This window comes from Thunnus thynnus, chromosome 14 (assembly GCF_963924715.1).
Source record: "Thunnus thynnus chromosome 14, fThuThy2.1, whole genome shotgun sequence".
In the NCBI taxonomy this organism is placed as follows: domain Eukaryota; kingdom Metazoa; phylum Chordata; class Actinopteri; order Scombriformes; family Scombridae; genus Thunnus; species Thunnus thynnus.
In genome coordinates this window covers 26379004-26393781 of record NC_089530.1, presented here as the reverse complement: position 1 = coordinate 26393781, position 14778 = coordinate 26379004, and the positions used below count along the sequence as shown (strand labels likewise).

The following is a 14778-nucleotide window of genomic DNA, read 5'->3' as shown; positions in this document are numbered from 1 at the left end:
CACTGCCAGGTGTTTCAACAAATGCATTCAAGTGGTTATCCTGTCCATAAATTGCTAGTGATGAACGTGTGCTCCACTGGCAAAACTCCAGAGCTTTGAGCTCTTGTTAAAGCTTAATGTAAATCCAATCCATATGTGTAATACCTGTGTATAGAGGAAGTGGACGCACACCATATGTCCTGTAGATGTCCTGATTTTTCACAAGCTGGCATTGAAGTGGGGGGGTTTTAATGCAATGACATGGCGGATACAACTACATCCAAGACAAAGTTTAATGTTCTACTTCCCCTCCTCTGAATTCATACATTCTTTGAAGGGGAGATTAGCTAAACCAAAATATGACATTAATTTGGGGTGTATAATGAATAAGTATTTTAATTTCTTCTCCCTTGCTGTACCTTGTTCTTATCTTCATACCTTTATTGCTTTGGCTTTTCTTATTTCAATTCATATCTTTTAAATATCAGTCCAGGAGCACAGGAATATTATCTGAGCACCAAGACTCTGACCCTTACTCTTGTCACTTTTTTTTGTTGGTTGTAACTTAGGTGGTTAAACTGCTGCACTTATGTTACAACTGCACTGACTTAATGTGTAAAAATGTAAATGTGATATAAGGCGTGCTAATCTCTTGGTTTGCAAAAGACATGATTTCATTCAACAAAACATGTATGAGACGTTTCATACCCTTCGGGGCAGGTTGTAAATGTAAAACCGAGTATGGCGGCTTTCGATATATGAATTTCTATTCACATTCTGAGATTAGACTAGTTGTCTGTGTCTGTGTGTTTATCTTGGTCCTACACACCTATTGCCCACAAGAACAGTTGGCAGAGATAAATATAAATGAAGAATACACACCTTGAAACCTATTGTATGAGAGAGGTAGAGGTTAGCTGTGTTTTGGGGGAAGGTTACAACTGCCCCGGTGCATATTCGCTGAACTGAGCCTCAGGCATGCTAGAAACTATAAGAGAAGATACATACATGCATGCAAGCACAAGCACACATCTACACTCCATACACGTTCATAGTGCGATGATGTGTTGGTTTCGTCTTGGCCTCTCATAGTGGGAATGTCTCCTCTTAATCCTCTCTGACTTCATACATTCAAAGGTCATCTAACAGCCTACACATGGCTGAGGCGTGCGTGTGTGTATGTGTGTGTGTCATAGTGCTCGGTGTGAATAAGAAAAAGAAACCTATTCACACTAGCTGTATATGTCAACAAACCCTGTAGGCCTATCCTTGTTTACTGTGAACATCCTATCTCTCTCTCTACTATTCCCTGGCCATCTTCTTTCTCTTCCCCCCACTATTCTCCTTTCCTCTACCCTTCACTATCTTCCACCTATTCTCCTTCACTGCACCCCCCCCCCCCCCCCCCACCTCCTTCTTCAATCCTCACCCACAATTCATTCTTTGCATCCCCCCTTCCTCCCTCCCTCCACCCCTAGCTCCAGAGGCAGGGGCATCTCTTGGCGAAGTGTGGCCCACCACAGGCCACTGGCTTTGGGTAATTAAAGTGGTTTAGGCCCCCTCACCCACGGTCACAGGCAACTGCAGCTGGGTGATAAAGGCACTGTGCCATAATTACATGGACGGCCAGCATCACCGCCCAGCTACACTAAAACAGTCAGCTAGCCAGCTGCATGGGGAGGAGGGACCTGTGTGTGTGTGTGTGTGTGTGTGTGGGTATAAGTAACTGTACAGAGTGTGTTTGCATGTGTGGGTGTGTGTGCACAGGGGGTCAACACCCCCTTGTGATCGCTCTGCTGTAGTTAAGCCCCCTGTGTTTAAGCCCCACACAGGCCCATTGAGCCCCTACACACACACACACACACACACACACACACACACACACACATTTTTAACCCCCACCTACCCCCACACCCCCAGCCAATCATTCCCCACCACTGGTCTGACTCCTGCCGTGAGTGTGTGTGACCATCAGCCATTTAATTAGACCCAGCCATGATTTACCTAATTTAAATAAATAAATAAACATACGAAAACACCCCAATAAACAAATACCTATATTCAAATGAGGAGCTAGGGAGTTTCATGAGCATAAAGAATGGGGCAGAAGATGGGATTGTGCAGGTGGAAAGAAAGCTAATGTAAGGACCACTGGATGTGGACACACAAGCGGAAACACACACACACACACACACAAAATACTTCAAGTCACTCACTTATAATAACATACGCTGCAATGAATGAGCCAGAATGTATAGTAAGTAGACTATTAGATGTGGAATTCTAGGATTTTAGGGTTCAAGTTTATGTTGAAGCATCGTCGTCTGTATTACTGTTTAAACTTTTCACAGAGCTTTGCACTAAACTCTGCTGCACTAAATTTTATGACATTTATTGTACTCGCAAAACTAACCGACATGCCTTCAGTTGAAGAAGTCAAACTTAGCTAAGAGGCAACATGTTAGATATACGATATTATTTCTGCTGTGTCCGCTCCATAACTTTCACATTGAAGACATTGAAACTATTACTACCAAAAATCAAGCCTTACACATTTAGGGCTTTTGAGACCAACCCACACTTATGTGTCCATAGCATGTGTGTTTTCTTAGTGCAGAAACTGTCATTGGTTGCTTGCCAAGACTCACACTTTTCCATACTAATTCTTTGATATGCTGTGAACCTGCACACCCAAAACACTGTAAAACTGTTTCATTAGCAAGTGTCTGTCTTGTCTTTTAATGGGAGGTTACTTTCAATACGTTCTGCAAAACAAAACATTATTAGAGGAATTTAAGTTCATTTTTTCACCTTTTTTTTAATCCCACAAGCACTAGGCTGTAATACATCACTAGTGAGGTCTGTGGTGAGAATTGTACCTGAAACCTGGATTAATTAGGATCTAATGTTTGGACATAGGCCTCTTTTTGTAAAATTCTTTGATATTCCATGACTACTAGAATATATGAAACTCACAGACTGTGGAGAAAAATCTAAACTCCAGGATACTCTAGAAAGTTGCAGCTTGTAGGATTCAGGATGAGATTTCTGTTTCTGTCAATTTTACTGGAGCAGAAAGTGATTACATTCATCACATTTGTTGTTTTGTTGTAACACATGTCTATGTGCCTGTTGCGGTGATAAATCAAGTTTATTACATTCAGGTGAAGCTTGTTTACCTTGGGGGAAGATGAGGCCAGCTCTCTCCCAATCACCGCTGCCACTGGGCTGGGCCCGGCTGGCTGGGTTCTCTCCCTGTCTGGGCCAGAGCTGGGTTTGGGAGCTGGCGGACTGGGGCCGAGGCCAGGGCTGGAACTTGGGGGCGGGGGAGCCCTCCTCTTTTGGCTGCTGCCCACATCCAGGGAGGGGGTGCCAGCGGGGGTCTGTGTGGGGCTCGATGTCCTTGGCTCATAGAACGGGTTGGATCTGAGAATGGAGGGAAGGAGGAGATGACAAAAGACAGCAAGAAAAGACAAAAAGATGTGTTAGAAAGTGCATGAATGTAACAAAGACTGCAATTTTTCTTTTAAATTCAAATTATAGTCATTTGCATAAATACAGAGGTGTGATAGTAGCACCAAACTGCAAAAAATAACAAAATACATAAGAAAACAATGAAGTAAATACAATACATGACAAGGTGTCATATATTATAAATGAGCATGGACACAGCTAAGCAATTCAGTGGTAGCACATGTAAGAAAAATGTTCATACAAGAAAAATTGCAGATCAATACTTGGCATTTTGTTTGCACCATTAAAACATCTAATAATGAACTATCAATATTATCAAAACTATTTAAACACATATTTGGCTCTAACTGCCCATTGTTTAATTAAGGAAACTGCTACATGGAAATGAGTTTGGTGCAATACAATGAACAACACACACAAGTGGTAAGGTAATAGAAGATGCAGGTGCACTGAGGTCAGGTCTGCGTGACCTCATATCCTTACTGCCCAAGGTGGACTACTGACAGACAGACAGGCAGGCAGGAGCACAGAGACACACACACACACACACACACACACACACAGGCACTTTCACACACATACCAGAGTGTTATCAATATACAGGCATGCTTGTGGCACTGAAAGCAGGGGCACGGCCTTGAGACATTTACTCAACATGCAACAAGCAATCCCAAACAAACAAGAGAATTTGATGGAGAGGGGTGGGGGTGAGAGCGAGAGAAAGAAAGAAAAAAAAATGATTGACTAGGTATCTGTGTGAAAGAGAGGTTAGACCTAGTCAGTGTCTATCTAACTGCAGAGCGCTAGAGAGGGGAAGTGAAGAAAAGAAAAGCAGGCAGGCCTATAGAGCAGCTTAAACAGACCAGCACTGGCTAAAAGACATGTGAAAGGGCTCCAGTCAAAACACTGCGTTGCCCTCTTGAACCTTCTATTCTGCACAGAACTGCTCCTGATGTAAGAGACAGAGCAAAAGAAACACACCAGTCAATAACCTGTCTGTCTTTAGACAGCCGAGAGGACTAAAACACACGGCTATCCTTCTGACAGCTTCGCTCAACAGCCAAAAACCTACGAGTTTCCATTTACAATTTAGGCACGGCCACTCTTCTGCAGAGGTCATTCAAAATCAGTGAAACCTTCTACGTAGGTAATTGTGTTCCAGCTCTTAATTACAGATTAAAAGTTATCATTAAAACTTGCTGCAGTGGTCATAGATATCCACTCTTTGACTTTTCTTTAACTATAAAAAAGTATGCACATCCATAAGGTGCTGGATCAAACAGTAGACAAAAAGTAGAATCTGCACACTGCTCTTTACTCCCACAATGTTTTTTTTATGTCTTCGTGCCTCAAGAAGATCTGATTGATTGAAACTTTGCGCAACAACAGTAAATAAAAAAACATTGTTTACTATTTCTGATAGCCCAGTGTCACACCTGTTCTACTTCAATTGATTTAAATATGTGTTTTAAAAAAAAAATCAAAAAGAAAATCCACAAACCTGTTCAGTTTTTGGATAGGAAACACATTATTGTATTTAATGACATTTTTCTTTTAACTGGGAATTCCTTACTGAACTAAACTTGTTTTGATACACTGAAAGTGATGAGTGGTGTAGAGTGGTAAAAGGAAAGAGGGGAGGAAGAAGAAAATAATAAAAGTGAGAAAAACAGGATGAAAGAGAAGAGAGGTTAAGTAAAAATGAGCAGAGCCTGGGGAGGAAGTTACGGAGGACAGCAAGGAGGGAAAGTATGGGGCAACAAGTTGATAGGAGGAAGGGAAGGAATGACAGAGGAGGGAAAGGAGGGAAACCAGGTTAAAGAATGCGGTGAAACAACAGGGTCCTTGTTCCCGTTGAAAGAGCTGCCTCGGTCACTCTGCCCTGGTGAGGGGGCTACAAGTACCCCTCTAATAAGGAGGGGTCTTACAGGACTTAGCCTGCCAACAGTAACCAAACTAGGCAGTCTGGATCCTCCAGGACTGCTTTTCGTATGGACTCCTTACAGAGATGTAAAGGAAAGCATGTCAGTTGGCTATTTTGTTCAACAGTCTAGGTAAGTGTGTTTATCTGACTAACAAACAGTATGACGTGGATTACTCTACTGACATACATAAAGAGTTAAATGAACTGTATACACAAAGAAATCAGCTTCAGGTCTTTTTATATTATTATGAGTGTAAATGAAAGTTGGAAAAACAGTGAGTAAATATGCACAGTGCACACTCTTTCCTTACTCTCATGATGGAAAATAGAAATAGGTTTGTCGCTTTCATCTTAAAACGTATTACCAGCAAAATGTGAAGTTTTCACAAAGCAATGACTGATTTTTCATGTGTCAGCTGACTGGAAAATGTTGGAAAATTGGGATATAATAGAATAATAAAGGAATAATGTCTTACTCATCGAGCTCCTCCTCCTCGTTGTGGGTGGTGTCGGCGTACAAGTACTTGCTCATGTCAACAGGCCGCACCCCTACCCTCTGCCTGGGCTTTGGGGGTTCTGGGTCTGGCTCAGGATCCATGTCCTGGTCCGGCTCATCGAAGGGGTTTCCCGGGGACGTGTGCGTCTCGAGTTCATCTGGTTCACTGAATGGGTTTGAAGAGTTGTGGTCGTAGAAGGAATCCTCATCAACCCGCTGACGTAAGACGGGCTGGTCAGGAGGTTCTGTTTGACAGAGAGGAGAGAACATCAACTGGAGATACAAACATACTATACTGGGATTGTAAAAGTATCACAGACTCAATAGTAACGTCTTTATTTGATCATCCCATCCAGTTAGAGAACTGGGCAGCAGAGGGGGGGCAAAATAAATGTGTCTGTGGTCCCAGAAAATAGCTAAGCATTATGGACTTACCTGTTCATTTGCCTTCTCATGTTGTGTTTTTGTAAGAAGCTTACAAAGAAACGGCTGAGCCACAGTACAACACTAAGTATTTCCCCCCTACGCAGTTCGATTTCCCACATTTGGTTTACATTAGTTAACTTGAAAGAAAACTAAAACTTGTTCAAGCACAGTTTGAATATTATAGTGCTGCTCGCTGGGCCACAAACACTGAGGATAATTTTGCTTAATTTAACAATTCAAACATGCTTTGTGTGTACACATATTCACAGAGCCTGACAGTATCAGACACATGTACATGCCTATAAAAAAATAACAACCTTATCATCCCTCGAAACAAATAAAAGTAAACATATATTTATATTTCAATACTGGTTTAGTATTGTCACACAAACAATAAGATTCAGATAAAAGTCAACTTAAACAAGCAAGCAAGCAACAAAGTGGAGACTTTCTGCGTGTGGGAACATGCCACAAAAAAACAAATAATCCATACTGATACACCTGGCTACTCAGGTGGCCAGACAAAAATATTGGTTTAGCTGTATGACTGAAAGTACTAAAGCCTACCTGCTATCGTTACACATGACTACACACATTCACCGTATGTGTGCATCCAAACCTTCAACTCCACTGACACTACCTTAAACAAACTACTAAACTTTTACTGTGTTAACAATATTAGAAACCTTAAATCTTGAAATACTTTGTCATGCGCTGACGGTGTTGAACATACCTTCCTCATCAGGATCACCGAATGGGTTGAGGTTGTTTGGGTCATGAAGGTGATCGTCAGGCTCATCAAAAGGATTGGTGCTCATGGCAGGAGGCGTGTCCTGATCCTCGTCTTCCAGGAAGTTCAGCTTGTTGATCAGCTCTGTTGCCGCAGAGTCAAACATAAAGTCATATAAATGATGAGGAACAGTGACAACAACTGAGTCAAAAATAACAGCTATGAAACAATTAAACTCCCAAAACAAGACTCTGAAATGAATACAAACATTCACAAACCCAAATATACCAAAGTCTGCACTTGGGAGTGAACCACAAGCATAAAGACCAGTTCAGTTTTGTGCGAGTAATCCCTCTTGCTGGAGAGCGCCGCCTAAACTTCGCTGTGCTCCTCCGCCACCTCGGTCCACTTCAATGCATGTACAAGCAGCAGTGGCCTTCTGGGAAAAGTTGTGCGGCGGTATGGAGGGTTACCGTGGGAGACGGCATGGAGTTGCTATGGAGATCCTAGTTGGAGAGGCTGAGACTTGTCCACTTTATCTTCATCGTCCTCACTGTAGCTCAAACGGATGCCGCCAGTGTGTGGGTCAATTTGAAAAGAGTGTAAATGCGTGTGAGGTAGATGCCAAGAAGTGCAGCTGAGCGCTACGTGAGAATCTGAGCGAAGAGAAAAAGTGCTGTGAGTGTGTGTGTGTGTGTTTTGGTCTATATGAAGTGTTGCTATGTGAAGTGGTGGTAGCTGATAAGAAGTGCTGCTCTTTTGCTTGCCTCTTACTGACAACATTCATGACCCATTTTAGCTCATGACAAGTGCACGTGTGCATGGGTGTGTGTTTATGTCTGTGTGCAGCTTAGTTTGTGACTGTTTTCTATCCAAGCAGAACAACCTGGAGGCTCAAGTAGAGTAACTTCAGGATACAAAAAAACCTTCAAATGAGCTGAACTGTGTTTTCTAATCACAGATCTTTTTGTGTAAAAGCTCCTAAAATAAGTTTTGGTTTTGTCATGTGTTATAGACAGCAAACAATAAGCAGATTTTCATTCTAGCCAATGATCCAAGTTGTTTCACTCAATAGTTCATCCTTCACTACTGATGAGGAACTAACCTGCAAAACCATCTAGTTTAGTCTCAAGCTGGAATGAAAACCTGTAAACTTGGCCCTTCACCACACATAGTTTGAGACTAATTTCATGCTGAGCCTTAAGACAAGAAGTTACACTAACCCCAACCTGCCTGCATCAAACTTAAACTACATCTACAGTAAACCAATTAAATTAAATTAAACACTGTTTTTTGTGCTAAAACAGCATGTATCCATACCAGGCGTTTCAGCTCGTTTCAGCAAATACTTCTGTCCACATTAAAACACCAACACGGGCATGCACAGAGAACAGACGAGCAGGCCATAGAAAACCAGTGAAGAAGTTTTCTGTTTTCTGTTTCAGCAGCGGCTTCCTAACCTTTTGAATTTGCAAGCAGATTACAACAATTAAGCGAGAGTTGTTTTGTTACCGTTTCGACAAAGCTCCATTTTCCGCCGCATACACTATAATGCCAAGCTGGCGTTCTCAGATTTACACGCTCGTTTTAGTCTGGACGGAGAGAAAAAGATGTGTTTACAAATTTAGTGTGGACATGGTCTTAGCAATGTTTCACTTTGTCACTGTGAAGCGGCTCACCAGCTTGAGGCCCCGTGAGAATCCCACTGATCCAAAAACTTAATGTTCAACTGAAAACAAACAATATTTAATTCCAATTTGAAAACAAAGCAACACAACTTTTGTCTTCCAGAAAAGCTCTTTGTTGTGTGAGAAGAGTTCATTTAGATATCATTAACCTGGTTTGGTTCACTACCAATTGCAGTTGAAAAACAAAGAATAGGAACCAAAAGGATGAACACCAACACATGTGTTCACAACACCTTGTACATCACATCACCACATGGACCAAAATAAACTATAAGACCACAACACGATCACAATATCAATGTCAAGGAGGATCAGGGGATGGGGGGGTTGAACCAAAGAGAGATAAAAAAAAAAAAGAGATTTTTTTTGAAAAAGGAGGAATTAAGAAAAATGTGGTAATGAATGATAGTGTAGAAGTTACACAAGGTTCACAAAACCATGAAAGAGGAGTCAGGAAACACAGGATGAGAGAGGTGAAAGAAAGGTGAAAAAAAGACCTTGAGAGGAAGCGGCAGGCTTAGCGGTTGCTTTGCGTGCTCGCTTAAGGACACCACCATCATCATCATCATCATCATCCCCATGTAAGCAGCTGAGGGCATTCAACTGGTTTACTATCTCTGTAAACGACAGGGCCATACAGGAAGGGAGGAAGGAATAATAGCAGTGAACAAGGCAAAATAATACACCCCATGGAGAATATCCACACACACACACACACACACACACACACACACACACACACACACACACACACACACACACACACACACACACACACACAAACACCATTTATTTGCACATTCATAAGGAAGGTAAGACGAATTAATCTATTTCAGAGTGTAGACCTTGGTTTATATTTGTAGAATTATTAACATTGCTAAGCTAGCTAGCTAACTAGCTGTGAAGCTAATACTTGACTGACAGAGTCTACAAATATATAAACCAACACTGATATTTGTGTAGAGGGAAACATATGCTGTAATGCTGTATGTACACACAAATATATTACATGTTTTAGTTAAGCTTTTACAGTCGAGGTTGCTAGCTGTTTACCTTGGTGAGCAGAAGAACATCTAACACTCATTCACACACAACTGACAAACACATACATACTCAAATACACAAACAATACACACACAAAATATATATTCACGGAGGTGTAAAATACATCCTTTTGGGTGTAAAATATCCTCTTTTCATCATTTACGTATACTGTTTGCAAAAGATAAAAAGAGAATATATGATTTGCAGGATATGTGTTGGTTGGCCTAGTGTTAGTGTCACTGGGATAGCTTGCTGGCTTGTTGGATAGGTAGCATCCAAGGGGGGAATATGATAGTGGGGAGTTTTGGCAGCTTTGTCAGGCCTTTGATTCAGAGATGCACGCTAGTGAAGCATCGCTCTGGGCGCTCAATGCATATACATACAAATGAGAAAAAGAGCAGGGAAGGGAAAAGAAAGGAGAGAAAGCATGAAGCTTAACACGAGGAGAGAAGAAGGCGCTTTGAAAAGTTGGATTAAGCAAAGCAGGAAGAAGCGGAGCCCATACATTAGACCTCGACATGTATGTATAGAAGGACGCAAGCAAGCCACCGTCAAACTAGCAGTTAACCAACACAGGAAGGAGGAGAATGCGAGGAAAAAAAGGGGAGAGGGGGGAAAGGAAAGCCTACGCATAAGAGGATAACCTGAAGCTGACACAATCTGTAAAATGAAGCTCATGAGTTCACAACGTCTCACATGTAGGCGAGCACGCACACTGGTACACACAACTTAAGGAAGCATAAACTTAGAAAAACAACAAAATCAAGAAAGAAGTTGATGCCCAACATGAAGCCCGGGTCTTGGATATTCTGGTCTGGGTTGATTACTCAGGTGGGTTAGAGATGTTATCCCGGGGGTAAAGTTGTCAGTTTGGGAAGATTGCAAAATTCAACAGGACATTTGGACATCTGCCTGTTAAAATTAGTTTCATGGTACGCTGATTGCTGCAAAAATGGCTCTTACAACAACAGATCAACTTACCATTAACTGAGCTCATATGATTATGCCATATATCTGTCGACAGTCTTACTAATAAAAGCGATGTGTGCTTGTTTTCACCTGTGATCTTGGCAGCCTTCTCCTCCTGGTTAACCCTGTTCTCCTCGTCCTCCTCATTCTCCTCCTCAAAGTCGTCCAGGTTGCCGATGTCTGCCTGTTTCATGCTCATCAGGCTGGCCAGGCTCTGCATGTCCTCATCACTGACCATAAAACACACACCAAACAAACAGAAACTCATGCTCAGCAACATTTAAAACAGATATATACAGCACATATAATACAAGTATAATGGTCTGAAAAACAAGCTCACTCTTTAAAGCATACAGGCCTTTACATTTTTATGACACAACCTAAATAGATTAACAACTAACAATTCATAAATTGATTGTATGAATAAATGAAAATCCATCAGCAGTTTATTTTCAAGGTCTGCTAGGAGACACACAATTCAACCCCAAAGCTCTCACCAACACAGCTGCTGATAGCCAGATCACACGTGAGGATTATCATAGCTCCCTATCTCTCTCTTTTTGTCTCTACCTCTTTCACCACTCGTTCATTTCTTCACTTCAGACCTCCGTCTCTACACCTTACCCTCGTCATAAAAAAAAAAAAAGAAAAAACTTCTCACACTTTAAGCTTTTGTCTCTCATCCCTACACAACCTTTTCCCATTCAGCCTTTGCCTCTTTATTTCCTCCCTCACTACCACTTTATTCACAGATGCATCAATTTCTACATTATTTCTTGTATTTTATATAGTCTTGTGTACTCCCTCCCCTCTCACAGTCCTTCGAAACCACCGCTCCATCATAATCGCTGTATTCTCCTCTCTGTTCTTTGTGTTTGGTGTTTCCCCAGGCCCAGAGGCTCATTTGAACTGGTGTGATGGAGTTTGTTTGTGTGTGGTCGACATCATTCCCAGAAGGGTTAACAAGGGTTACGCGCCATCGACCCGCCGTCCGTGCCACAACAAAGGCCTCGCTGCTCTGCTCTCGCTCGGTGTATGTGTGTGAGCGCCTGTCTTTAAATGAAAGTTACTGCTATCAAATTAGAATGAATAACAAACGGCAAACACCGTGATTGAGAGAGTGGGAGAGTGTCTCCTCAAATGAAAATTGGTGGTATCAAAGAGGAATATGTGAGAATGAATGAAGAGCTGCACTGAGTGGGTAACAGAGCGTGTGTCTGTACATTAAACTAACTAACTAATATGTGTACATACGTTATATTATACATTTTACATTTAGAGTACATACTGTAGATCAATAAAACAAACATAATTACTTTTAGCATCAAACCGGACACTTTAGCTTGATGTGATTCTTTACAGAGCTGAGGACATTGACTTGCAATCAAAACTTCAATACTGGCATATTTCAAACGTCTCTGGTTGGAAGTGACATGAAAAAGAGCTGAAAGAGACGGGTTTTTAATGTAGAGACTAACTTCCTGCTTTTATACTGTTGTTTATCCGTGCAGCAGTATCTACATCACGCTAGCTGTGCATCACTATATAAAGCCAGGGAGAGTGAGGTTATATGGCTGATGTGTGAACTGCATGTAGTGTTTTGTTGACTTGAAATCTCACTTATAAAAAAAATACTTATCACATTTCTAATTTGACATTTGTAGCTTCTTTTTTGCAATCTTCATTGCTGTTGCAAAGACAGCAAAACGTAACATTAGCAAAAATTAGCCGGGTTCCAGACATCTGAATCACTGCCTGCATCTCTGATTTGCTCAACGATTTGAACACAAAGAATGGAACGAAAGTGGAACGAAATGTCGATTCATTCAAATTATCAGGATAGAAGAGAATTTGAACCAGTTCCAAAGAAACATGCCTTTTGGTTCTGCTTTTCCCTTTGTTAAAGGGAAGTTTGGATGTGCTGCTAGTATGTCGACATCACTGGGACAACATATGTATATAATATATACACAATATGGTGGACAGGAGCAAGCTTCCCAAAGACGGTACTTATACTGTGTATGCATATTTTCACTTCAGCCTTAAACTAAAAATGTCATTCATGACAAATTACATATTTATAGTAAGTATAAATCTGCAGAAAATAAACATGATTCTGGCTTTCAACATCTTTGTTTTCTTTTCTTGTGTGTCAAGAATCTGAACAAGGATTCATTGAGAAGCAGAGCTGATAAAACAGGAGCAGAATCTGACTTTAATAAAAACATACATGATACCATTCCCCACTTAGGAAAGGTGTTACATGAGAAGACTTACGTGGCCTTTCCCTCACGGAGAAAGATGCAGGAAAGGGAGAACTGCAGCGTGGCCGACACCACCTTCTTCGACAGGGGCTTAAACTTGAGTTTGACATCTGTCTGTGTGGGCATGGGACTGGCGTACTGCTTCATGTTTATACTGCTGGTGGCCAAGGCCTTCCTCCGCCCTGATGGAGACTCCTGTAGAGGAACAGAGACATGAAGCACATGCAGGTTAATATAGGGCCCATATTGCAATGCAGGATCAGGTGGAAAATCAAGAGAAAAAGGCAGGAGAGAGGCATTTGTTAATTTAATGTGAGGATATTCTGGAAGATTTAATTGATTTTGTATAATTGTTGTCATCTGATTTACATCCTCCTTTGAGGAACAAGTACTTGAGGGGTCAGTAAAGTGTGGAACAATTAATTTTAATACAGGGCGCAGAAGGTGAAGCAGAATAAATATTTTCATTATCACCAATGACTGTGATTACAATATCTAGACAAATAATAGTGTATTTGGACACTGTTGGTTGGTAAATCCAGAACAAACTAAAAGCTGGGCCCTCCTGTGTTCCTCATTGTGAATTCGGTTGTGAAATCCTTCCTGATATTTCCTATCAAAGGACCTCGCTGAAGCCATTTTTGCTGTACTTCTTTTCAGAGATGTGCTCTGAGCCAGGGGCTAGCAGTCAAATTGGAATTTGGGAATATGCCACAGACCAGGTGATAAGAGTTATAGAATCAGTGACAGTGGTCTATGTGTGTGTGTATGTGTGTGTGTGTGTGTGTGTGCTGTTCACCAGAGGACAGTGTGTAGAAAAATAAGAACAGCCGGAAAGCCTTGTCACTGACTGCTAGATATGGAAACTAAACAGTTGGGGACGTTCCAGCCTTTTGTCTGCCCCCCCTCTCTCTCCCTCCAACGAAAACTGATGGGTTTTGTCTGCTGCAAGTCTGGCTATGGAAGCACCACGCTGTCAGTGAATAGCAGACTGGTTCACCTCCTTGCTGTGTTGATACCACTGACATACCATGTCCCTCTTTTCTGTTTTGCCTCCTCTGTTTCTACAGATTCTGTTTTTGTGATGGGAAACTGACACATTTTCCTGGTTCAGTGATACGTGTTCATTTGCATGTGACGAGGGACTGATGTTAGAACCAAATGCAACGTGAGGGTCAGACACTGGTGTCCCTTCATAAGCCATGTGGAATGAAAGCAGCAGGAAGTGGTAACACATCTTCTCCCTTTACATCTGTTTCATTCCTCTTTTTCTCCCTTTTTGCAAGGATGTTTAAAAACAGCATATATAACACACACCTACACCCACACACACACACACACTTGTGTTATTATACCTTCTTGTCTCAGCTGTGAATCGAGCCCGGAGGATTCATCCTCTCATGCGCACAATGCCGAACAAAGCAAAGCAGCTAGTTCTCTTTCACACAACACCAGTTTGAGAGCACATATACATATACACATACGCTCCAGCGTGTATGGTAGATAAAGCGATACGAGCTCTTTACATTGCCTGTTTCCTGATGTCTTCACACACACACACACACACACACACACACACACACACACACACACACACACACACACACACACACACACACACACAAACCTCAGAGGCTCACACTCTGTGGGGAAAACTCAATCTCAGCCTTATCGCTAAGGACCGCAGGGTATTCATTCATATACACACACAGACATACCCACACAGAGTTAGTATCTGTACAAAGTAGTAAAGCTATCGGTAATATAGTGAGACACTATGTAAG

The 14778-nt window shown here is 41.6% G+C and overlaps 1 protein-coding gene across 9 annotated transcripts in view; it reads right to left on the bottom strand.

The window, feature by feature from the left end:
- ehbp1 (EH domain binding protein 1) overlaps nt 1-14778 on the bottom strand; it is a 155561-nt gene that overhangs the window by 90553 nt on the left and 50230 nt on the right. For 5 of the 9 annotated variants that reach the window (XM_067610717.1, XM_067610719.1, XM_067610718.1 and 2 more), the window contains 5 exons: nt 13008-13189; nt 10821-10960; nt 7033-7173; nt 5854-6118; nt 3159-3405 (listed from right to left, as the gene is read on the bottom strand). In XM_067610717.1, the coding sequence (XP_067466818.1) occupies nt 3159-3405; nt 5854-6118; nt 7033-7173; nt 10821-10960; nt 13008-13189 (975 nt within the window). Of the gene's footprint in view, nt 1-3158; nt 3406-5853; nt 6119-7032; nt 7174-7307; nt 7476-7502; nt 7709-9214; nt 9335-10820; nt 10961-13007; nt 13190-14778 lie in introns of those variants that run through there. The other 4 variants (XM_067610727.1, XM_067610725.1, XM_067610724.1 and 1 more) reach the window with 4 other exon arrangements.